The sequence below is a fragment of the Polypterus senegalus genome, chromosome 3 (genome assembly GCF_016835505.1).
Source record: "Polypterus senegalus isolate Bchr_013 chromosome 3, ASM1683550v1, whole genome shotgun sequence".
Lineage (NCBI taxonomy): Eukaryota > Metazoa > Chordata > Cladistia > Polypteriformes > Polypteridae > Polypterus > Polypterus senegalus.
The window spans coordinates 185344015-185369475 of record NC_053156.1 but is presented as its reverse complement, the minus strand read 5'-3'; the positions used below and the strand labels follow the sequence as shown (position 1 = coordinate 185369475).

The 25461-nt window shown below is 38.0% G+C and overlaps 1 protein-coding gene across 1 annotated transcript in view; it reads left to right on the top strand.

Moving 5' to 3' along the window:
* The window catches only part of slc35f6 (solute carrier family 35 member F6), a 163291-nt gene that overhangs the window by 100872 nt on the left and 36958 nt on the right, over positions 1-25461 (top strand). The window contains exon 4 of the mRNA XM_039748297.1: positions 1308-1523. Within this exon, the coding sequence (XP_039604231.1) occupies positions 1308-1523 (216 nt within the window). The remainder of the gene's footprint in view (positions 1-1307; positions 1524-25461) is intronic.

The following is a 25461-nucleotide window of genomic DNA, read 5'->3' as shown; positions in this document are numbered from 1 at the left end:
ATAGTGCACAGCATTAACAATAACATTTGTTTCATTTTTGAAATAAAGTAAATATTTTGGTCATATATGACCCAGGCACAACACAAAGTGCATTTAACAGAATAAAAAAAGAAGTATCAGTATTATCAAAGCTATCAGTGCACAAACCCATAATAAGAAATAACAGTAACTAACACAAATGAATACATTGTCTTCTGCGCACTGAACGGTGCCTTTTTTTTATAAACAAAAAAGTGGCAGTATGCATAAGTTGTGTCTGGATCAAGTTTGAGGTACTGTGAAGGTATATGGAGGCAGATAGTCCTAGTGCCACATGTTTTATTTGGTGTAAAAACAAAGTTTAAAATTTGAAACTGACAGATAGTGAAGCACAATAATTTTTTACATTTTATTTACCAAAGCGCGCAGCAAACTCCATGCAGGGAGGACCTAGGACACAAACCCATGATCTCCTTACTGCCAAGCAGCGGCACTACTATTGCGGTACCTGCATAGGTGTACTGTACTACATAATATTGTGCTTGACAGTTTAAAGTTACAATTTCTGAAATCGAAGAATATTAACTTTAGGTTAATAATGAGCTCTACATTCTACAAAAAAGTTATTTAGTTCCACAGAGCAATCAGTGCTTAATTTGATTGAGTTTTAAAGAAACTTCTAAACTTTTTGGCATTTTTTCATCAAATGCAGTGTTCCTAAATCATTTTTGCTTTGAGTGCCAACAGCTAATTGTTGTCTCGATAAAAGCCATGAATTTGCAGGTTTGAAGCATATGAGTGGAGGGCCAAAAAATCATATGAAGAGAAATGTGGAGACAGTGTTTGTCAGTAATGAGGTTCTCATTGGAGTAACAAGAAGATTAATTTGGAAAAACCCACATTTTCACTTACTTAATAATACTGAATTAAAACTAAGACACCACACAACTGATTATAGAATCATTTAATATTTAGTCAATGCCACGACCAGTTGTCATGGCTGTGGTGGCAGTACAACGTACCAGTATGTACCATCACAAAACTGTATCATAGACTATTACCACCACTTCTAGATGCACAACAAAATGCTGCATTATGGGTTGAATGTTGCTGTTCTACATGGAGTGTTGCATTAATGGTCTGTACTATTGTAGGAATTGATGTAGGAATTTCTGAAGGCTCACATAATGTGTTTTTCTTGGTTTTTCTGTGTATTTCTGGTGGGACCATGGGTACTTGGAGGTTTTAGGGTCATGTGAATTTTTGCTACTCATTTATAAAGTCATTGTGAATATGAACATATTCTTTGTCACTATGGTTTTACTTAGCGCTCAACATGACCAGTGCATCGAGCTTCCAAATGCTTCGAGGAGCAGTGATCATCTTCACTGGACTACTCTCTGTGGCTTTCCTGGGAAGAAAACTATTAACCAGCCAATGGATTGGAATCTTCATCACCATTGCTGGTCTAGTGGTAGTTGGACTATCAGATTTTGTGAGTGGGAAGAAAGATGACAGTCACACACAAAGTCAAGTCATTACAGGTAATTTTATCATGCTTTCTAGATAATTTAAAAATTATAAATATGTTATGACAGGTGAATTCTTTTTAACTTTGTTAAATTTGTAACAATCATTTTATTTCAGAAATGATGTGACTGTTGAGTTATAATACTGTGCCTATAAAAACTATTCACCACTTGAATGTTTTCACATTTTATTGTTTTTGCAACATTGAATCACAGCAAATTAAAGTTGGCTTTTTTGTTTTATAAATGTAATTACTTTAGTCTGATTTACTGAGATCTGCTTTCACTTTTACATTAACCTCCTTGTAGTTAACCCCTATGTAAAAACTTATATTAATATTAAGTACTACTCAGGTTGACTGATTTTGATGAGATGTAGATCATCAAGCCAGAATAGCACTAGGGAGAGTATTCTATTGCCATCTTTTGAATTAAATAACATTGTACTGCAAATTATGACTTTTTTTTTTGCATTCTGTCGCTCTGTGGTAACTCATCAACATACATGAGTAGGGCCGAGCCTTCAACAAAAACACAGTGATGTATAACTGAAAAGCTGTTTAGCCATTTTTTAGAACTAACTGAAAATAAACCTTTAGTTGAATCAAGAGAGTGATTATAATATGATTTGGTCATCAGATTGACACGGATAGCTAAATCAATGCATAAAACACTGTACGAGCAAACAGCTGTGATGCCTTGCGAATTGAGTCCCGTAAAGGTTCCCTGCAGTCCAAGTAGATTTGTGTCAAAAAAGGGAAAATGACTGTGATCAAACAGAAGGACGAAAAAGATGTTAGCTCTTAAGCAATGTTCTTAATGCAGCAACCGTTTAAATAAACAAACAAACAAACCATTCTTTTAATTACCACTACCAGTAATTGTTTTAGTTACTTTAGCATCATTATTGTCTTTTTTAACTGTAATTTTTATTTTTATTTCAATTAAAATATTTTCACTGCTAGTTCTGGCTTCAGTCTTAGTTTTCATGAATCCTAATAATCCTGTACCATTCACTAATCACTAACTCCTATTCAGTATCATTGCAGGGAATTGTGGTTTTGATGCACACTTCATATAAGCAATGACATCTCAACAACGACTCAGAAACCAAAGACCACATTTTCTGGAGATGTTCATGACATTATAAGCTAGCTTTAGTAAAAATTGATCAATTTTAAAATATTGTTTTTTTGCTATTGAATTTGTAATATAATCACTCATAACGTGATAATTTTTCATTTTGGGGATGACATAATATTTACTTATGTTATAGAGTTTTAAAACGATATGAGAACCATTTCTGTGCAACTTATATTTAGGGAGATATAGCCAGTCAAAGTCATAATTCCCACCAACCATAAGTTCAAACTTTGTTAGCTTAACTCTCCCTTAATATTGATCCAAGACTGTGCAATTTCAGTTCCATGTCTTATTCATATGACCAAATCAGCATGCCACGTTTTGTTAAAATCTGTGACAATGAGGTCCAAAAGTGTGATGACTTGACATGGAAGTACCTAAAAGTATTAAGACAGCTGCTCTTCTTTCTATAGCAGCAGAGGTTTGACATGAACTCCAGAATCCTCGCCAGTTTCTACAGATGTACCATTGAAAGTATTCTGATTTTATCATGATCTGGTGTGGCTGCTGTAATGCTCTGGACTGCAAACCTCTATGAGAGGGTGGTCATTCCACACAAAGCATCAGCAGGACTGAGCTGCCAGCCATCCAGTGTTAATATATCACATCTCACCTGCACTATTTAACCCAGCGTATGTGCTTCCGGGAGAAGGGTGGTGGAGGTTTTTGGGATGTGCTGGTGGGTGTTTTTGTGAGGGTGTTCGGGTGCAAGACTGAGCGAAGAAGCTGCTAAATGCCTCTAATAAATTTTATCAACAATTAAACGTCATGTTTATTTCAGTTTAACATGGTAGCAGAGGATGGTTCATAAGGTTGTCAGCTAGTTATCAAGTCCCGCCGAAGTTTGATGAAGCCAGACCGTACAAGTGCTGGAAAAATGAAATCAATGTCTGGATGCGAGTTACCGACCTTGACAGAAAGAAACAAGCACTTGCTGTTGCTTTGGGGCTTGAAGGGAGAGCCCGTGAAACCACGATTGAAATACCTGCGGAAGATTTGGATAGTGATAGCGGTATGACGACGTTAATGGCGAAGCTTGACGCCGTGTTTCTAAAAGAGGAAAAGGATTGCGCATATGAAGCGTATTCTTATTTTGATGGCATAACGAAGAGCAGTTCAATTTCCATGGCAGACTACATAATTGACTTTGAACAGAGTTATAACCAGATGAAAAAGTATAATATGAGGCTTCCTGATGCTGTGTTGGCTTTTAAGCTTTTAGATACGGCTTGCTTCGATGAAAAAAGCAGAAAGCTAGCTCTGACAGCCTGTACAGAATTAAAGTTCTCCTCCATGAAGTCAGCTCTCAAGAGGATTTTTGGAAGGAAAACTACAGGATCATTGAATGGAATACAAGTGAACCAAGAATCAGCGTTTTTCACAGAACAATGAATGCAAGGCAGAGGGAAACGGAACGCGATGTCGCAAAGTGGACTACAAAAGCAGCCATTACAGGGAACTAATCCACTGGATAAGTTTGGTAAGAGATCCAGATGTGCTATTTGCCAGTGTACAGTTCATTGGGCTAAAGACTGTCCTCATAAGAAAACTGAACAAGTGCAAATAATTGAAGATGCAAATGTAGAAGAGTGTAATATCACATTGTTCATAAAGGCCTCCATGTCAGATGCTGAGATATTTATGACTGAATCATTGGGATCAGCGATTATGGACACGGCTTGTACTCGTACTGTTTGTGGGGAAAAATGGCTAGAAAACTATATTGATGGCCTCACTCAAGAACAAGTGAACCAACTGATGCAAACAGAAACTCCAAGTTGCAGACTATTTCGGTTTGGCGATGGGAATCTGGAGTATTCCACAAGAAATGTGAAACTACCAGCTAAAATAGGACTGACAAAATGCAACATTGAAACCGAAGTTGTCAAGGTTGACATTCCACTTCTGCTGAGTAAAACATCACTGAAGAAGGCAGGAACCATTCTGAACATGAAAAAGGACAGTGAAGTGATGTTCAAACAATCCATTCCTCTTGAATTTACTAGTTCTGGACATTACTGTGTAGACATCAGAGACAAAGAAGCTAAAAAACCTCATAGTGAAGAGGAAATCCTTACAGTGACAGAAAATATGTCTACAGATGAGAAACGCAGAGTCCTTCTGAAGCTCCATAAGCAGTTTGGTCATGCATCAGCAGACAGACTACAGAGACTTATTTACAGTTCAGGAAATAAGGACAAAGAATGCTGTACTATTCTACAACAAATAGTAAATGACTGTGAAATATGCAAGAAGTACAAAAGGACAAAGCCAAAGCCTGCTGTGGGGTTGCCTTTAGCTTCAGAGTATAACGAGACTGTGGCGGTGGATCTGCAGGAGTTAGAGCCAGGTGTGTGGTATCTTCACATAATCGATCACCTTACACGGTTCATCGCTGGAAACATTGTGACTACAAAGAAGTCATCTGAAATTGTAAACTCCTTCATTCACACTTGGATTAGTGTTCATGGCGCCCCTCAGAGGCTGTACAGCGACAATGGAGGTGAATTCAATAGTGAAGAGATCAGAAACATGGCTGAGAACTTTAACATCGAGACAAGAACAACAGCAGGATACAGTCCCTGGAGCAACGGACTACTCGAGAGACATAATCAGACACTGACTGAAATCATCCTGAAGGTCAAACGAGAGAATGGATGTGACTGGCACACTGCCCTTGATTGAGCCCTCATGTCTAAGAACAGTATGTTAAACGTTCATGGCTACAGTCCATATCAGTTGGTGTTTGGACGAAATCCTAATCTTCCTTCTGTGATAGTCGATAAACCACCTGCTTTAGAAGGCACTACTATGAGTGCTAGAGTGGTAGAATATATTTCTGCGTTACATGCTTCCAGGAAAGCATTCACAGAAGCTGAGTCTTTTGAGCGGTTAAGAAGGGCAATATGTAAGCAGCTCAGGCCCACTGATGAAATGTATGTGACCGGAGACAAGGTAAATTACAAAAGAGGGGACTGTCCAGAGTGGAAGGGACCAGGGGTAGTTATTGGTCAGGATGGAGCTGTGGTGTTTATAAGACATGGGGGGGATTCTTGTAAGAGTGCATCAATCCAGGCTCTGTAAGATAAACATGCAGGATCAGGAATCTCAGGATGAGCAAATTGTGAAAGACAACAGACAGAAAAAACAGCTTAAGCAATGTAGCAGTAAGCTCAGATAGTGAAGAAAATACAGACAGCGAACAGGAAACAATCGGTGACAGGGAGGTAAATACAGGAGAAGTGGTTCATCTTAGTATGACACAAATGGAAACAGATCACATTGTTTGTGATAACCCTGCCTCTCCCTCTGGTGTAAAGATTAAGAAGGGACAAACTGTGACCTTTATGAAGCAGGATGGTGGTGGTCTACAGAAAGCAAGGGTTTTAGGTAGAGCAGGCAAAGCTTCTGGAAAATACAAAAACTGGTATAATTTGCAACATATTGAACCTGATGGCAGTGATGGGCAAAAGGAGCCAGTAGATTTATCATGTCTTGATAATCTTAACATTGAATCACCTGTTAGGGAGAGTGATGTGCTTGTAACAAAAGACATTTCATTTGATGTGGCTAAGCGGGATGAAATCATGAATTGGTACAAAAACAATGTTTTTGAAGAAGTTGATAATGTATGTCAAAAGTGTGTCTCTACCAGATGGGTCTGTAGTCTCAAAGAAACTCCCAATGGCATTGTGCCCAAGGCACGACTCGTAGCTAGAGGTTTTGAGGAGCTTAATATTCACGAGCTGCAGAAAGATTCTCCAACTTGTGCTTCTGAGTCTCTTAGACTATTGTTAGCAGAAATATGTCAAAACAAATGGCATGTCCATTCCATGGACATCAAATCTGCTTTCTTACAGGGCATGCAGTTGTCCAGAGAAGTCCATATCCGGCCTCCTGCTGAAGCAGAAAAGAGAAATACTCTATGGAAACTCAACAAGTGTGTTTACGGCCTTGCTGATGCATCACTCTATTGGTACAATAAGGTGAAAGAAATCATGCTGAGTACAGGTGGTAAAATGTCCAAAGTAGATCCAGCAGTATTCTACTGGTTGGATGAGCAGTGTAAGGTTACTGGAGTACTTGCATGTCATGTTGATGATTTTCTTTGGGCAGGATCACAAAACTTCTCAAAAGATGTGATTCCTACGCTTAAGTCTGCATTTCAGGTGGGGCGTGAGGAACATGAAAATTTCTGCTATGTGGGAATGGACTTTGTTACTTTTAATGGTGAAATTCATGTTCATCAGCATAGTTACATTGAAAACTTACAGCCATTTCCCCTACAAGCAGCGCGTGCCCTGCAGAGAGATGCCTCTGTTAATGAGACTGAAAAAGAGCAGGTTAGGTAAAAAAATTGGACAGATATTATGGGTTGCAAAAAAAACCAGACCAGACATCATGTTTGATGTAAGCAGATTAGGGTCAAATATAAAAGATGCCACAGTTCAGTCAATTCATGAGATAAATAAGGTCATTAGAAAGCTTAAATCTGAAAATGTCACTCTCAGGTTTCAGCAGTTGGGAAACAATGATGCTCTGAATCTGATAGTTTTCAGTGATGCCTCCCTAGGAAATCTTCCTGATGGGGCTACACAAAAGGGAATATGAATTGGTCTCATGGGAGAAGGAGGGACGTTTTCTCCCCTCTTCTGCCAGTCTAAGAGAATTAGACGTGTGGTGAGGAGCACTCTGGCAGGGGAAACTCTAGCCCTGTCAAATGGAATAGATAATGCTATCTTTCTGGCAACCCTCTTTTCTGAGCTTACTACTGGAAATGCTGATCTGAATGCTCCCCCTTTGGTCTGTGTGACAGGCAATCACTCTCTGTTTGATGCAAAGTCAACAAAACAGGTCACTGAGAAACGACTTAGACTGGAAATAAGCAGTATAAAGGAGGTCATACAGAGTAAAAAAATAAAGAAGGTTCTCTGGTTGGACACAAAAACTCAACTTGCTGATTGTCTTACAAAAAGAGGAGCATCTGCTCTTATGTTATTAAAAGTACTCTGCGAAGGGCTATGGTGCTATTGAAATCTTATCTAAAACTGTCTTATCAAAACGTTTAATAAAAATAAAGGGGCTACATTCCAAACCTATGCACTTTCAATTGTATATGTAACTACTGTTTTGTTGTGTTTGCTGTGGCCTTTATTGTTCTGCTATGGTAACCAAGGACATTGTTATATATGTTTCCCCTTTATTCTTTTGTTGTTTTTGTTGTAAAATAATTATATGGGAGATTGTTAATTTATCACATCTCACCTGCACTATTTAACCCAGCGTATGTGCTTCCGGGAGAGGGGGCGGAGGTTTTTGGGATGTGCAGGTGGGTGTTTTTGTGAGGGTGTTCGGGTGCGAGACTGAGCGAAGAAGCTGCTGAACGCCTCTAATAAATGTTATCAACAATTAAACATTGTGTTTATTTCAGTTTAACATCCAGGACATCTACAGTCAGTGCTGCAGGAGAAAGACACTGTGGATCGTCTCTGATCCCAGCCATCCCACAGATTCGTCACACTCCTACTGTCTGGCAGGCTATACAGGTGCATCCAGACCCACTCCAGCAAGTTAAGAAACATTTTCTTCCTGCAAGCCATCAGGCTACTGACCTGCTGAATACTGATCACTTTGACAATAACAACCTCTTAATTTTCTTTTGTTTAAACTGAAAAGACTCAGCTCTTTTTTTCTTCATAATTCATTCTCTGTAGCCCTAGAATGAGATTAGTCACTCTTTGCTGGAATTTTCTAGCACTGCTATGTCCTTTTTGCAGCCTGGAGACCAAAACTTCACATGCAGTTTGTTTTTTTTTTTCGGGTACTAAATATATTGACAGTAACAACTATTCTTATGCAGGAAACTATTAAGTCAAGCATGAAATATGAATGTATTCTACATGCTAAGACCTATTGTAAAGTCTGCCTCTGTAGAACAGTTCACATTTCAGAGTAGCTCAGTGTCAGTTATTTGTATCGACTGGCTGAGTACAAAATGTTACATTTGCATAGGATTTTAAGTATAAGGAAAGTATCTGTAGCCAGTTGCAAACATTTTCATACACTTATCTATGAAGAGTATATAGTTGACTATAACAATAGAATGTTCCATATAACTCCACATGACTCATCATATTGTTACTTATTTTGAGTGCAATTTTCTCTTGGATGATGGAGGCAAAAATAGTGACCAAAGAAGTAAGAAGTATAAGGTCTGCAGAAGCTGTTTAAAAATAGAATCTTCTGTCTCGATTGACCCAAGGTCTGTGGCTTCAGGATTAGATTTATAACCATCTACGGTCAAGTATATTATACTGAAGAGCATCATTCTTATTTTGAGTTAACAGATGAGAGAGAGAAGGCAAATGTATTCACAGTCTTAGACCATGTTATTTACCTATTAAATGATTTGTGACTAACTAGTGCAACCACTATTCTACATGAAGTTGGCAGATTTAGGAAAATATATAAATGGAATATAATCATGTACTGTAGAAAATAATAAATTAAAAATATTGTCTGATTTTCTGGTTGACAACACAGTGAGTAGCAGTAAATGTATTTAAATTTCCTTCCTAAAGTGGCAGGAAGGTGAAGATAACTATTAAAAAAATGTATCTATTCATAACACCAATGTTTGAATTTAGATGATTTAATTAACTGAAGGTTGAGGCGCCAAGGGGGTTGGGCGCCAAAGGAGCCAGGGGGGCTTGCCCCCTAGTAAGGTATAATTTTCATACTGTGTGTAAGGTGTGCAGTCTCACCATGAGTCTTTGTTCAGTCAGAGTTCCTTTCTGATGTGAGGTTGTGTTCTGTACTTTGGATATAATGTTTGACTGAAGGTGAATCTAGAGAGAAAACAGAATTTATGGTAATGCTTTATTAGCAGTTAATATATATGGTAATATTTGGAATAAATAATAACAGTGATACAACTACTACTTGAACAGCAGCACCAAAAGATCTTTGCAGAAGAGGTTTTTTTAAATACTGGTGGGTCGTCCTTTACCTTTACTGATAGATCATTCAAAAAAGTATTCTCTCTGTAACTGACCAACAGCAACTCTACCTAGTTCTCTGCAGGTTGTGATCATTTAGACAAAGGATGCCTTTGCAATTTAAATTAAAAAAAAAATCTTTCAACAATTTAACTAGAACACAATGGAAAGAATCAAAGTTAAATATGTGATATTTTGCATATTATTATTTCCTTTTCCATTAACTATAAGGGTGAAAAAGGACTGCCCAATAGTGAAGTATTAAAACAGTCACTTCTATTAAGTATGTCGTTATTAATGTTCTATGGATGTTTCTAATCAGAAGAAAGCAGAAAGTTAATAGTTAATCTAAAAATCATTGTTCTGTCATTTACAGTGGTGTGAAAAAATATTTGCCCCTTCCTGATTTCTTATTCTTTTGCATGTTTGTCACACAAAATGTTTCAGATCATCAAACACATTTAACCATTAGTCAAATATAACACAAGTAAACACAAAATGCAGGTCTTAAATGATGGTTTTTATTATTTAGGGAGAAAAAAAATCCAAACCTACATGGCCCTGTGTGAAAAAGTAATTGCCCCCTGAACCTAATAACTGGTTGGGCCACCCTTAGCAGCAATAACTGCAATCAAGCGTTTGCGATAACTTGCAATGAGTCTTTTACAGTGCTCTTGAGGATTTTGGCCCACTCATCTTTGCAGAATTGTTGTAATTCAGCTTTATTTGAAGGTTTTCTAGCATGAACCGCCTTTTTAAGGTCATGCCATAGGATCTCAATTGGATTCAGGTCAGGACTTTGACTAGGCCACTCCAAAGTCTTCATTTTGTTTTTCTTCAGCCATTCAGAGGTGCATTTGCTGGTGTGTTTTGGGTCATTGTCCTGTTGCAGCACCCAAGATCGCTTTAGCTCGAGTTGACGAACAGATGGCCGGACATTCTCCTTCAGGATTTTTTGGTAGACAGTAGAATTCATGGTTCCATCTATCACAGCAAGCCTTCCAGGTCCTGAAGCAGCAAAACAACCCCAGACCATCACACTACCACCACCATATTTTACTGTTGGTATGATGTTCTTTTTCTGAAATGCTGTGTTCCTTTTACGCCAGATGTAACGGGACATTTGCCTTCCAAAAAGTTCAACTTTTGTCTTCATCAGTCCACAAGGTATTTTCCCAAAAGTCTTGGCAATCATTGAGATGTTTCTTAGCAAAATTGAGACAAGCCCTAATGTTCTTTTTGCTTAACAATGGTTTGCGTCTTGGAAATCTGCCATGCAGGCCGTTTTTGCCCAGTCTCTTTCTTATGGTGGAGTCGTGAACACTGACCTTAATTGAGGCAAGTGAGGCCTGCAGTTCTTTAGACGTTGTCCTGGGGTCTTTTGTGACCTCTCGGATGAGTCGTCTCTGCGCTCTTGGGGTAATTTTGGTCGGCTGGCCACTCCTGGGAAGGTTCACCACTGTTCCATGTTTTTGCCATTTGTGGATAATGGCTCTCACTGTGGTTCGCTGGAGTCCCAAAGCTTTAGAAATGGCTTTATAACCTTTACCAGACTTATAGATCTCAATTACTTCTGTTCTCATTTGTTCCTGAATTTCTTTGGATCTTGGCATGATGTCTAGATTTTGAGGTGCTTTTGGTCTACTTCTCTGTGTCAGGCAGCTCCTATTTAAGTGATTTCTTGATTGAAACAGGTGTGGCAGTAATCAGGCCTGGGGGTGGCTATGGAAATTGAACTCAGGTGTGATACACCACAGTTAGGTTATTTGTTAACAAGGGGGCAATTACTGTTTCACACAGGGCCATGTAGGTTTGGATTTTTTTCTCCTTAAATAATAAAAACCATCATTTAAAAACTGCATTTTGTGTTTACTTGTGTTATATTTGACTAATGGTTAAATGTGTTTGATGATCAGAAACATTTTGTGTGACAAACATGCAAAAGAATAAGAAATCAGGAAGGGGGCAAATAGTTTTTCACACCACTGTAAATGACAGAACAAGGATTTTTAGATTAACTATTAATTTTCTGCTTTCTTCTGATTAGAAACATCCATAGAACATTAATAACGACATACTTAATAGAAGTGACTGTTTTAATACTTCACTATCTGGCAGTCCTTTTTCACCCTTATAGTTAATGGAAAAGGAAATAATAATAATATGCAAAATATCACATATTTAACTTTGAATCTTTTCATTGTCTTCTAGTTAAATTGTTGAAAGATTTTTTTTTTATTTAAATTGCAAAGGCATCCTTTGTCTAAATGATCACAACCTGCAGAGAACTAGGTAGAGTTGCTGTTGGTCAGTTACAGAGAGAATACTTTTTTGAATGATCTATCAGTAAAGGTAAAGGACGACCCACCAGTATTTAAAAAAAAAAAAAACCTCTTCTGCAAAGATCTTTTGGTGCTGCTGTTCAAGTAGTAGTTGTATCACTGTTATTATTTATTCCAAATATTACCATATATATTAACTGCTAATAAAGCATTACCATGAATTCTGTTTTCTCTCTAGATTCACCTTCAGTCAAACATTATATCCAAAGTACAGAACACAACCTCACATCACAAAGGAACTCTGACTGAACAAAGACTCATGGTGAGACTGCACACCTTACACACAGTATGAAAATCATACCTTACTAGGGGGCAAGCCCCCCTGGCTCCTTTGGCGCCTCAACCTTCAGCTAATTAAATCACCTAAATTCAAACATTTGTGTTATGAATAGATAATTTTTTTTAATAGTTATCTTCCCCTCCCTGCCACTTTAGGAAGGAAATTTAAATACATTTACTGCTACTCACTGTGTTGTCAACCAGAAAATCAGACAACATAAAATATAAAATAGTTAAAATAGTTTTTCACACCACTGTATATATATATATATATATATATATATATATATATATATATATATATATATATATATATATATATATATATATATATAAATATATATATATATATATATATATACAGTGGTTTGAAAACTATTTGCCCCTTCCTGATTTCTTATTCTTTTGCATGTTTGTCACACAAAATGTTTCTGATCATCAAACACATTTAACCATTAGTCAAATATAACACAAGTAAACACAAAATGCAGTTTTTAAATAATTTTAAAATTATTTAGGGAGAAAAAAAAATCCAACACTACATGGCCCTGTGTGAAAAAGTAATTGCCCCCTTGTTAAAAACTCACCTAACTGTGGTGTATCACACCTGAGTTCAATTTCCGTAGCCACCCCTAGGCCTGATTACTGCCACACCTGTTTCAATCAAGAAATCACTTCAATAGGAGCTGCCTGACACAGAGAAGTAGACCAAAAGCACCTCAAAAGCTAGACATCATGCCAAGATCCAAAGAAATTCAGGAACAAATGAGAACAGAAGTAATTGAGATCTATCAGTCTGGTAAAGGTTATAAAGCCATTTCTAAAGCTTTGGGACTCCAGCGAACCACAGTGAGAGCCATTATCCACAAATGGCAAAAACATGGAACAGTGGTGAACCTTCCCAGGAGTGGCCGGCCGACCAAAATTACCCCAAGAGCGCAGAGACGACTCATCCGAGAGGTCACAAAAGACCCCAGGACAACGTCTAAAGAACTGCAGGCATCACTTGCCTCAATTAAGGTCAGTGTTCACGACTCCACCATAAGAAAGAGACTGGGCAAAAACGGCCTGCATGGCAGATTTCCAAGACGCAAACCACTGTTAAGCAAAAAGAACATTAGGGCTCGTCTCAATTTTGCTAAGAAACATCTCAATGATTGCCAAGACTTTTAAGAAAATACCTTGTGGACTGATGAGACAAAATTTGAACTTTTTGGAAGGCAAATGTCCCGTTACATCTGGCGTAAAAGGAACACAGCATTTCAGAAAAGAACATCATACCAACAGTAAAATATGGTGGTGGTAGTGTGATGGTCTGGGGTTGTTTTGCTGCTTCAGGACCTGGAAGGCTTGCTGTGATAGATGGAACCATGAATTCTACTGCCTACCAAAAAATCCTGAAGGAGAAGGTCCGGCCATCTGTTCGTCAACTCAAACTGAAGCGATCTTGGGTGCTGCAACAGGACAATGACCCAAAACACACCAGCAAATCCACCTCTGAATGGCTGAAGAAAAACAAAAGGAAGAATTTGGTGTGGCCTAGTCAAAGTCCTGACCTGAATCCAATTGAGATGCTATGGCATGACCTTAAAAAGGCGGTTCATGCTATTAAACCCTCAAATAAAGCTGAATTACAACAATTCTGCAAAGATGAGTGGGCCAAAATTCCTCCAGAGCTCTGTAAAAGACTCATTGCAAGTTATCGCAAACGTTTGACTGCAGTTGTTGCTGCTAAGGGTGGCCCAACCAGTTATTAGGTTCAGGGGGAAATTACTTTTTCACACAGGGCCATGTAGGTTTGGATTTTTTTCTCTTCCTAAATAATAAAAACCCATCATTTAAAAAGTGCATTTTGTGTTTACTTCTGTTATATGTGACTAATGGTTAAATGTGTTTGATGATCAGAAACATTTTGTGTGACAAACATGCAAAAGAATAAGAAATCAGGAAGGGGGCAAATAGTTTTTCACACCACTGTATATATATATATATACACCCCGATCTACATACTGTCAAATAAACGAAACATACGCCGTGGTGCATCACGAGAGGCTTCGCCGCTATTGCTGACGTCCGAGGTTCGATTCCCGAGACAGGGTGCAGTGAGTGTGTACGTCTGATGAGCCCAGAAACAGGGCGAAACATTTGCCGCGTATTGTTTGCATTATTTGACAGTAAAACTATTTCAGTATATTCAATATATATAATTTAGCGCTTCCCGATTCATTTTACCCTTGCACCCCCTTGGTTTGAGAAGAAGTATGAAAAAATATGAGGTTAACGTGAAAAGATCACCAATTGAAGCTTTATTAATAATGGATACTTTATTCGCCATCAATAATTATTTTGGTAAAGCCATACTCAGTTTGATCCTCCTTCCATGTTCTAATTTTTTCGTGACTAGCCATGATTACATTAACGGTAAAAAAGTAAGAGCGAAGCGAGGGTGACATATTCAGTCAGGCAGGCGACAGCTCAATAGCTCATATTTGGATATAAGTAGGTTCTATTTAGTCGACAGAAATATCTTTGGTAGGAATGTAAGTTGAATTTACTCTTTATATTTCTATGGTGAAGAAAAATGTATGCAATGCTGTCTACATTTAACTTTCATTCCTACCAAACATATTTCTGTCGACTAAATAAAAATTAGTTATATTTAAAATTTAGAACAAATACGATACTTCATAATACCCACGCATCACTAAAGTAAGTGCACGTAATATCAAGAGTCATCTGGTTTTTTTTTTTTCATTTTTCTTCCTCGATGGATTCTGGCACTCCCAGCAACAGCTGCTCGCACCCCAAAGGATATAGAGATATATAGTAGTATATAGAGAAGTAGTGTGTTAAAGAAGTAATGAAAAATTAAAGGAAACATTTTGAAAATAACGTAACATGATTGTCAATTGTTTTGTCACAGTTATGAGTGTTGCTGTCATATATATATATATATATATATATATATATATATATATATATATATATATACACATACTTACATACACAGACATTATATATACAGTATATATATCTATATATATATATATATTTAATATCTATATATATATATATATCTCTCTCTATATACAAACCGGATTCCAAAAAAGTTGAGACACTAAACAAATTGTGAATAAAAACTGAATGCAATGATGTGGAGATGGCAAATGTCAATATTTTATTTGTAATAGAACGTAGATGACAGATCAAACGTTTAATCCAAGTAAATGTATCATTTTAAAGGAAAAATATGTTGATTCAAAATTTCACGGTGTCAACAAATCCCAAAAAAGTTGGGACAAGTAGCAATAAGAGGCTGGAAAAAGTAAATTTGAGCATAACGAAGAGCTGGAAGACCAATTAACACTAATTAGGTCAATTGGCAACATGATTGGGTATAAAAAGAGCTTCTCAGAGTGGCAGCGTCTCTCAGAAGCCAAGATGGGTAGAGGATCACCAATTCCCAGAATGTTGTGCAGAAATATAGTGGAGCAATATCAGAAAGGTGTTACCCAGCGAAAAATTGCAAAGACTTTGCATCTATCATCATCAACTGTGCATAACATCATCTGAAGATTCAGAGAATCTGGGACAATCTCTGTGCGTAAGGGTCAAGGCCATAAAACCATACTGGATGCCCATTATCTCCGGGCCCTTAAATGACACTGCACCACAAACAGGAATGCTACTGTAAAGGAAATCACAGAATGGGTTCAGGAATACTTCCAGAAACCATTGTCAGTGAACACAATCCACCGTTGCCAGCTGAAACTCTACAGTGCAAAGAAGAAGCCATTTCTAAGCAAGATCCACAAGCTCAGGCGTTGTCACTGGGCCAGGGATCATTTAAAATGGAGTGTGACAAAATGGAAGACTGTTCTGTGGTCAGACGAGTCACGATTCGAAGTTCTTTTTGGAAATCTGGGATGCCATTTCATCCGGACCAAAGATGACAAGGACAACCGAACTTGTTATCAACGCTCAGTTCAGAAGCCTGCATCTCTGATGGTATGGGGTTGCATGAGTGCGTGTGGCATGGGCAGCTTGCATGTCTGGAAAGGCACTATCAATGCAGAAAAATATATTCAGGTTCTAGAACAACATATGCTCCCATCCAGATGTCATCTCTTTTAGGGAAGACCCTGCATTTTTCAACAAGATAATGCCAGACCACATTCTGCATCGATCACAACATCATGGCTGCGTAGGAGAAGGATCCGTGTACTGAAATGGCCAGTCTGCAGTCCAGATCTTTCACCTATAGAGAACATTTGGCGCATCATAAAGAGGAAGGTGCGACAAAGAAGGCCCAAGACGATTGAACAGTTAGAGGCCTGTATTAGACAAGAATGGGAGAGCATTCCTATTTCTAAACTTGAGAAACTGGTCTCCTCGGTCCCCAGACATCTGTTGAGTGTTGTAAGAAGAAGGGGAGATGCCACACAGTGGTGAAAATGGCCTTGTCCCAACTTTTTTGGGATTTGTTGAAATTCTGAATCAACATATTTTTCCCTTAAAATGATACATTTTCTCAGTTTAAACTTTTGTTCCGTGATTTATGTTCTTTTCTGAATAAAATATTAGAAGTTGGCACCTCCACATCATTGCATTCACGATTTGTATAGTGTCCAAACTTTTTTGGAATCTAGTTTGTATATACACATACATACTGTACATACATACACACACACTCACACACACATTATATATATCTATATCTATCTATCTGTAGATCTATACATCTATATCTATATATATATATATATATATATATATATATATATATATATATATATATATATATATATATATATATATATATAGCTTACCAGCTTCGGCGAAATACTGCCTTAAAAGTTTTATTAAGAAGAAGATTAAACCTTTTTATACTGAGGGAAAATATACCAGTAATTATTTGTTAAGGATCTCTTTGTATACCACATTGTGAGTTCGGCCCTCCGGTTGTAATATGACCAAGCTGTGCGCTGAACTTACTCTTAAGCATGCAACGTACAGTAGGCCATGTGAACAGTAATCTTGTTTCAAATCTCACAGCTTGGATTGCTGGTGTCATAATCGGTTTGGGTTTCATGGTTTGTTTCAATTACAACAGTATTTGTAGGACTTGTGTTGAAGTGACATTCGCCATCTGTCAAGCGTTGTAAGTATACAACCAGTTTCATCGATAACTTCACATCCAGCTTTTGAGAGTTTAAACATTCATAAACATCAAAGTGTCCACTACTGAAATCGTCACCTGTGAATCCAAGATGTTTAAGAGGCATTGGCGGTTGTCCAAAGGTGTAAAATATTTGGCCATTTCGGTACACTTGAAAGCGACAACCGAACAATTCATCGGCAGCTATGAACTCACATGCAGAACCATAGGCGAAGGGCTTAAGCATTTCACTCTTATAGTGCTCCTGTGTAGTATAATTATCTCCTGTACCGTCATCAGTCCACACCTTGAACCTGTCCCAGTCATTCAATACATAAGACACAATGTTTCTCCAGATATCAAGAGTGAGCCTGATATAGCCGTGCAATATGTAACACAGAGAATGGAAAAGATAGGTGCCATCTCCGGGCATGGAAACCACTCAGTAAGTGACAGTTCTTTGATCGATGGTGATCATCTCGATAGACATGTTAATGCGGGTACGGTTGGGATGATAAAGGAAATGGGTACCTGAACAATGTAAAGTAAGTCTAAAATACCTACACAATAACTATAATCGTAATAAATGAACAATAAAACAGTGGAGAAGTTGTGGATTAAATAAAAAGGCTGTAGTAATCAGCAGGGAGACGTGAATCCCATGACGAAGCAACGAAGGGAATATAGAGACTGGAGCGACGGACAGCCTTATATAGGCAGGCAGCCAACAATGTGGGAGGCTTTGGGATGGGGGACCCAACGCCGCCTCACATGGTGACCGAGCTGCAGGCTATGGACATATATATGTACGTAAGTAGGATTCAGTTAGCGTTGGGAACCCGTGTACCAAAATTCTTGAAGATTGGCCCATAAGTAACAAAGACTGTTGAAAAGTTCAATATGGTGGACGACAGTGGCATCATACCACCGAAATAAGTACCAAATTTCAGCCTTCTACCTACACGGGAATTTGGAGAATTAGTGACATTGGAAAGTTCAATATGGCGGGTGACAGTAGCGTCATACCACCGAAATAAGTACGTACATTGGTTTCAGTTAGCGCAGGGAAGCCTCCTACCAAATTTCGTGAAAATGGGGCCATAAATAAGAAAGTTCAACATGGCGGACGTTGTTGACCGTTATGCGTAGAATTTCAAAATTAAACCTGCTTAACTTTTGTAAGTAAGACGTAAGGAATGAGCCTTCCAAATTTCAGCCTTCTACCTACACGGGAAGTTGGAGAATTAGTGACGTTGGAAAGTTCAATATGGCGGCTGACAGTGGCGTTATACCACCGAAATAAGTATGTACATTGGTTTCGGTTAGCGCAGGGAAGCCGCCTACCAAATTTCGTGAAGATGGGGCCATGAATAAGAAAGTTCAACATGGCGGACGTTGTTGACCGTTATGCATAGAATTTCGAAATGAAACCTGCTTAACTAATGTAAGTATGCTGTAAAAAATGAGCCTGCGACATTTCAGCCTTCTACCTACACGGGAGGTTGGAAAATTAGTGACGTTGGAAAGTTCAATATGGCGGCCGACAGTGGCGTCATACCATTGAAATAAGTACGTACATCGGTTTCGGTTAGCGCAGGGAAGCCGCCTACTAAATTTTGTGAAGATGGGGCCATAAATAAGAAAGTTTAACATGGCGGACTTTGTCGACCATTATTGACCGTTATGACCGTTAAGCGTAGAATTTTGAAATAAAACGTGCTTAACTTTTGTAAGTAAGCTGTAAGGAATAAGCCTGCCAAATTTCAGCCTTCTACCTACACGGGAAGTTGGAGAATTAGTGATGACTCAGTGAGTGAGTGAGTCAGTGATCAGTCAGTCAGTCAGTGAGCGCTTTGCCTTTTATTAGTATAGACTAGCAGAATCCCACGCTTTGCAGCGGAGAAGTAGTGTGTTAAAGAAGTTATGAAAAAGAAAAGGAAACATTTTAAAAATAACGTAAGATGATTGTTAATGTAATTGTTTTGTCATTGATATGAGTGTTGTTGTCATATCTATCTATCTATCTATATCTATATATATATATATATATATATATATCTATATATATATATATATATATATATATATATAGCAAAATACCCGTGCTTTGCAGCGGAGAAGTAAAAGAAAAGGAAACATTTTAATAATAACGTAACATGATTGACAACATAATTGTTTTGTCATTGTCATGAGTGTTGCTGGCATATATATATATACTAGCAGAATACCCGCGCTTCGCAGTGGAGAAGTAGTGTGTTAAAGAAGGTACGAAAAAGAAAAGGAAATACTTTAAAAATAACGTAACATGGTTGTTAATGTAATTGTTTTGTCATTGATATGAGTGTTGTTCTCATATCTATCTATCTATATATCTATCTATATATATATATATATATATACCCGCGCTTGGCAGCGGAGAAGTAGTGTGTTAAAGAAGGAAAGAGAAAGAAAAGGAAACATTTTGAAAATAACGTAACATGATTGTCATTGTAATTGTTTTGTCACTGTTATGAGTGTCGCTGTGATATATATATATATAGCAAAATACCCGCCTTGTGCAGCGATGTCATGTGTTAAAGATGTTATGAAAAGAAAAGGAAACATTTTAAAAATAATGTAACATGATTGTCAAAGTAATTGTTTTGTGTATTTGACGGCAGCGTCACAAAGTTGTTTTCGGTAGCTGCATCAGAAAATGTACCACGACGTCTGACACGCCTCCTTTTTACTGTTTTCTCACAGCTGCTGTCATATATATACACACACACACACACACGCACACACACCCATATATATACATATATATACACATACATATCTTCATATCTACATATCTATATACATATCTACATATACACATATATATATATATATATATATTTATTTATATATATATATATATATATACATACATACCTATCTACATCATATATACATACACACACATACATACATACACACACACAAATTATATATATGTGTGTATATATGTATGTGTGTGTGTGTGTGTGTGTGTGTGTATATATATACACATACATATACTTGTGTGTATGTTTGTATGTGTCTATATGTGTGTGTATAGGTTTGGTCACTGAGTGCAAGGGAAAAATAATAAATTATAGTCTATAAGTTATTAAACAGTAAAACATTAACGTTTTAAGAAATACAGGTAAATTGAAATTACATTTTCTATGTGAACGTTCAAATTTGTGCCTCTGGTAATGTGCCTTACCGGCATTTAAAGAAAATTAGTTTTTTGTCCTCTGCAGTGTTAAGAGAGAAAGGCTTTGGTTTGGGATAAAAGGAAAAAAGGTGTAAAGAAAGGAAAGTTGCCTTTTTCTTTGATATAGTATAGAGAGATGTGTTCGCTGACATTATGATCGCCTTTTGGGGACAGTCGCGGTGGGTCTTGTGTAGACTGGTGAGACGTCCCGCCATTAATCGGCTGTGATGGCACTGTCAGTCCTCCACTCATGTGCGTGTCTTCATAATCCGAGCTGAAGACCTCATAATCGTATACGTGCAAAAGAAAGTGTGAATCGCCTTAATATTATTTTGCCGTGGTGTAGAAAAGGGGTCCGTGTTTGCACTTGTCTGGGCTATAGCTCAGGGGAGGATGAAAAAATTAAAAGTGCTCACTTTGACTTAAGGCAGAAGCGCAGTCAGCGTCTCAAAGGCCGGCACAGCTATGCACGCGCTGGCTGCTCGACTTTTGCTGGGCAGGAGACCCAGTTTTGCAGACACGTTCATGATATCAAAAGTCTCAGCACGCTTTGGAGGTCATTCATATATATATATATATATGTAGCAAAATACCAGCTACCTACAGCGGAGAAGTAGTGTGTTAAAGAAGTAATGAAAAGAAAAGGAAACATTTTAATAATAACGTAACATGATTGACATTGTCATGAGTGTTGCTGTCATATATATGCCTGCCTAAATAAGTCACCCTCGCTTTGCTCTTACTTTTTACCGTTCATTTAATCATGGCTAGTGGCGGAAAAATTATAAAATGGAAGGATGGCTTTACCAAAACAATTATTGATGGCGAATCGATTATTCATAAAGCTTGAATTGGTGATCTGTTTTTCTGTGTTATCCTCATATTTTTTCATACTTCTTCTCAAACTAAGGTGGTGCGAGGGTAAAATGAATCGGGATCGCTGATCAATGTAATCGGTGTACCAGGAAATCATGCATTGACAAAAGCTCCCCTTTGCTTGTAATGCAAAGTGTGATTAAATGCATTATTTTTAACGTTATGGAGCACATGCATGAAGCTTCTCAGCTGTGCTTGTGCTAAGAAAAGGAAAGATTTTAAAAATAACGTTAACACGATTGTCAATGTGACCTTTTGTAAGTAGTGCCTGGAGGATTCAGTGTGGAGAAACTCTAGAGACAGCGTGTGTATTAACTTGTGGATTTTTCTGTGAGTATTTGGTGGCAGTGTGGCGAAGTTGCTTCGGAAGACGGGCGTTAGCTGCGGAGCTCAGCTCAGAGCGAAATGAGATGAATGGGAGGGAGATGATGACGTGACTCCCCACCGCCTTTAACTGTCAATCCCCACAAACACAGTCTCTCGAAATTTGCATAAGCACACCCCTTCACCTACAATTTTAACTTAGTTACAAAGTGATCAAAACTCTCGTTTATATCCTGCGTCCTCTCATTAAACTTGTATCCCGCATTACCTGTGGGCATGTGAAACGCCAGCGGTAGCCTGTCTATGAACTTAATTTAAAGTTTAGGTTTACACCTTGCTTTCTTTCCGAGGTAGCAGTACTCATGAATATGGTAGTATATGTCACTCACTCGCTTCTTATTGTTTCGCTGCCTTCTCAATTATATAATGCATGTTTTCTTAAGCGCTTTTTGGAGGTCTTCCTGGTTTTCTACGCACTGTGTTGACAGTCAGTTCACGTGATTACGTGGGGGGCATGATGATGTCACACGAAACTCCGCCCCCCACGTCTTTCCAGCTCAACTCCATTACAGTTAATGGAGAAAAATACCTTCCAGTTATGACCATTAGGCATAGAATTTCGAAATGAAACCTGCCCAACTTTTGTAAGTAAGCTGTAAGGAATGAGCCTGCCAAATTTCAGCCTTCTACCTACACGGGAAGTTGGAGAATTAGTAATGAGTCAGTGATTGAGTGAAATGAGTGAGTGAGTGAGTGAGTGAGTGAGGGCTTTGCCTTTTATTAGTATAGATTATAAACATGAAAAACGTTTCTGAGTTAACTACGTTTTACATAGATTGTTGTTGACACGGAACACACATGAAATGTATGTATTCCAAATGATGATGTACTATTTTACCCTATAACGCTCCAACACTTCACTCAAAGATAAACACTGAACACTGAGAAACTTCTTTGCGAAATGAACTGCAGCGGTGGGCGGGTGGATGGGATACCAGGCTGCTTGCTGTTAATTGACACATTTATAGGACAAAAGACACTGACAGAGAAAAGAGAATGGATTTAACACTAGAATTACCACAGCCTATGAAAAAACTCGTAGATCCGGCCCACCTTAAATCCGTTCACACCTCTCCGCCAGATTACTTTGTCCTCTAAATGTGCAGATAAATACAAGCTGCAAGCAGCCAGCTATTCCATCCCCCCAACGACTTAGAACATTCATGAACTTCTCCCAGCTCATGCCTTGATTGATTATCTGGGAGTGAAGTGGAGTTTTAGAGTGGAAATAATAGATCGTTATTTGGAACACACGCATTTCATGTGTGTTCCGTTTCTACAGTAACCTGTGTAAACACATTTGTAAAACAGAAACATTTTTCATATTTTAGTAGTAAATGACAAAATGTAGGCATAAACTATATAATGCACTGAATAAGTTCCTGATCTGACTCTAAGTAACAGTGCCAGCTTATATTCAAACCCGATCTGACGCTGTTTGTTTTCAAATAATATTGCATGTATTGTGCGTTGATCCTGCTGCACTGAATAAGCTCACGCCTTCCGTAACAGCGGCAGCTTATATTCAAACCCGATCTGACGCTGTTCATTTTCAATATTGCATTAGTGCGAAAACAGAAGCCCTTCTGCAAGAAACATCCACTCACATATAAGAATAACGCAGCTGCACCTGGTGGGGAGGGCTTCTGTTTTCTCCAATCTGAGTTCACCTCTGTTATAGCGCGTCTTTATTTGAAAACAGCGTCAGATCAGGGTTGGGAGTTGTGTGTCTGGAAGCTTGAACAGCTGCACCAGCCGTAAAAGAGAAAGATGGCACCGTTTGAATACAGGACGAAGTCTGGCGTCATCCTGCCAATTACCTGTCCTTCAAAGAAACAGCACGGCTTACAGAGCTCACCAATGCTACACTGTGCAGATCTAAACACTAGCATGGTGTATGTGCCCCAAAAAAGTCTAACTGTATTCTCATAACATTGCTTGCATACTAAAGTGTCAGCAGGTATTTTTCGTGACATTACACATGTAATTTGTGAGCATGCCCTTGACGATCAAACAGAGGAAGCTCTGAAGTTCACTTGTGACTTTATGCTGTAGGAAGATAAGTAAATAAATCAGCTCAAATGTTATTTATTTGGATCACATAAAGACGCACTATAGTTCGCATGTTATTTATTTGGATCACATAAAGACGCGCTATAGCTCGCATGATATTTATTTGGATAACATAAAGACGCGCTATAGCTATTTATCTGTCCCCTTAGCTGTTTTTTATATCTATTATTCAGTGCCTTCCCATTTTATTTATATATCTAGTGACTTCTCTGTCTGTCTGTCTATTATGCAGTGCTCTGTCTGTCTATGTCTTATGGATCTTAAAAATAACAGTTATAAACACACTTGTTCATGTTAATTGCAGTCTCAATTGTTAAAAATAATATTTTAAAAGAAGCATCCCACATGAAAATACAACGATCTGACTGACTGACAGTGTATACCACTTTATATGGTTAAAAAAAAAAATAACACTTCCTCCCCATTGGGGAATCGAACTCGAGTCTCTAAGGCACAACAAGCCTGCTGCGCACTGATTGGCTGAGCAGTCTGTGTCAACTATTCGCGATCATAGGACGTATCGCGATCGTGATTTAGAGAGAATAAAAGTTAAAAAAATAAGGTAACTTTTACAAATCCTATAAATGTACACCGTGTGTTACAGACGCAAACCAAATGTATGTGTGTACTGTATAATATTAACAATAAGAGTAGCTCACTACTGAAAACAGCAAATATAGGAGGAAGTCAGGATTGAACCGGGGACTCTTGATTATACTGGGGATTCTTGATTTCAAGTCGGCAAATCTTACCGCTACACCATGGAAGCCGTTGTCTTTTCCTTGAACCTTTTGTAAAAGTGTTTACTTGATGTTTGGAATTCAGGCTTCACACATTATACACTTCATGTCTACATTTTGTCAATTATGTTCCAAATAACAATATAGCATTTATATAAGGTGTCATTTTGCTTGACTTCTCACTCTATACAACTCTAAGCAACTGACACGCAGGTAAACAGACTTGAGCTGAGAAAACTGTGCGGAGTAGGGGATGGAATAGCAGACTGCTTTCTGTTTGCTGCTTATCAACACATTTAAAGGACAAAAGACGCTGACGGAAAGGTGAGAAGCGTTTTAAGGTGGGACGGATCTACAAGTTTTTTCGTAGGCTCTGGTAATTCTAGTGTTAAGGCGGGCCGGATTTACAAGCTTTCTCATTGGCTCTGGTAATTGTAGTGTTAATAAGTAAGTCTCCTGTAAAAATACTATCTTGGCATTTAGACCTGTTAAGTGAGAGAGTACTTTCTTTCTCTTTAATTCATGATTGAGACCCTTGACATTCCAGTTCACAAAGTTCACTATTTGGACATAGAGACATTGCTTCTGAACTTTTGTTGACATTTTATAGTCTTAGGTTAAGGTTGTACAATATTACATATGATAGCTTTTGACATATAGTAGATTTCATATTATTATCAGGTGTTATGGCTACGGGGTCTGTTTTTGTGTTGGCACTTAAGGTTATTGGGGTTAAA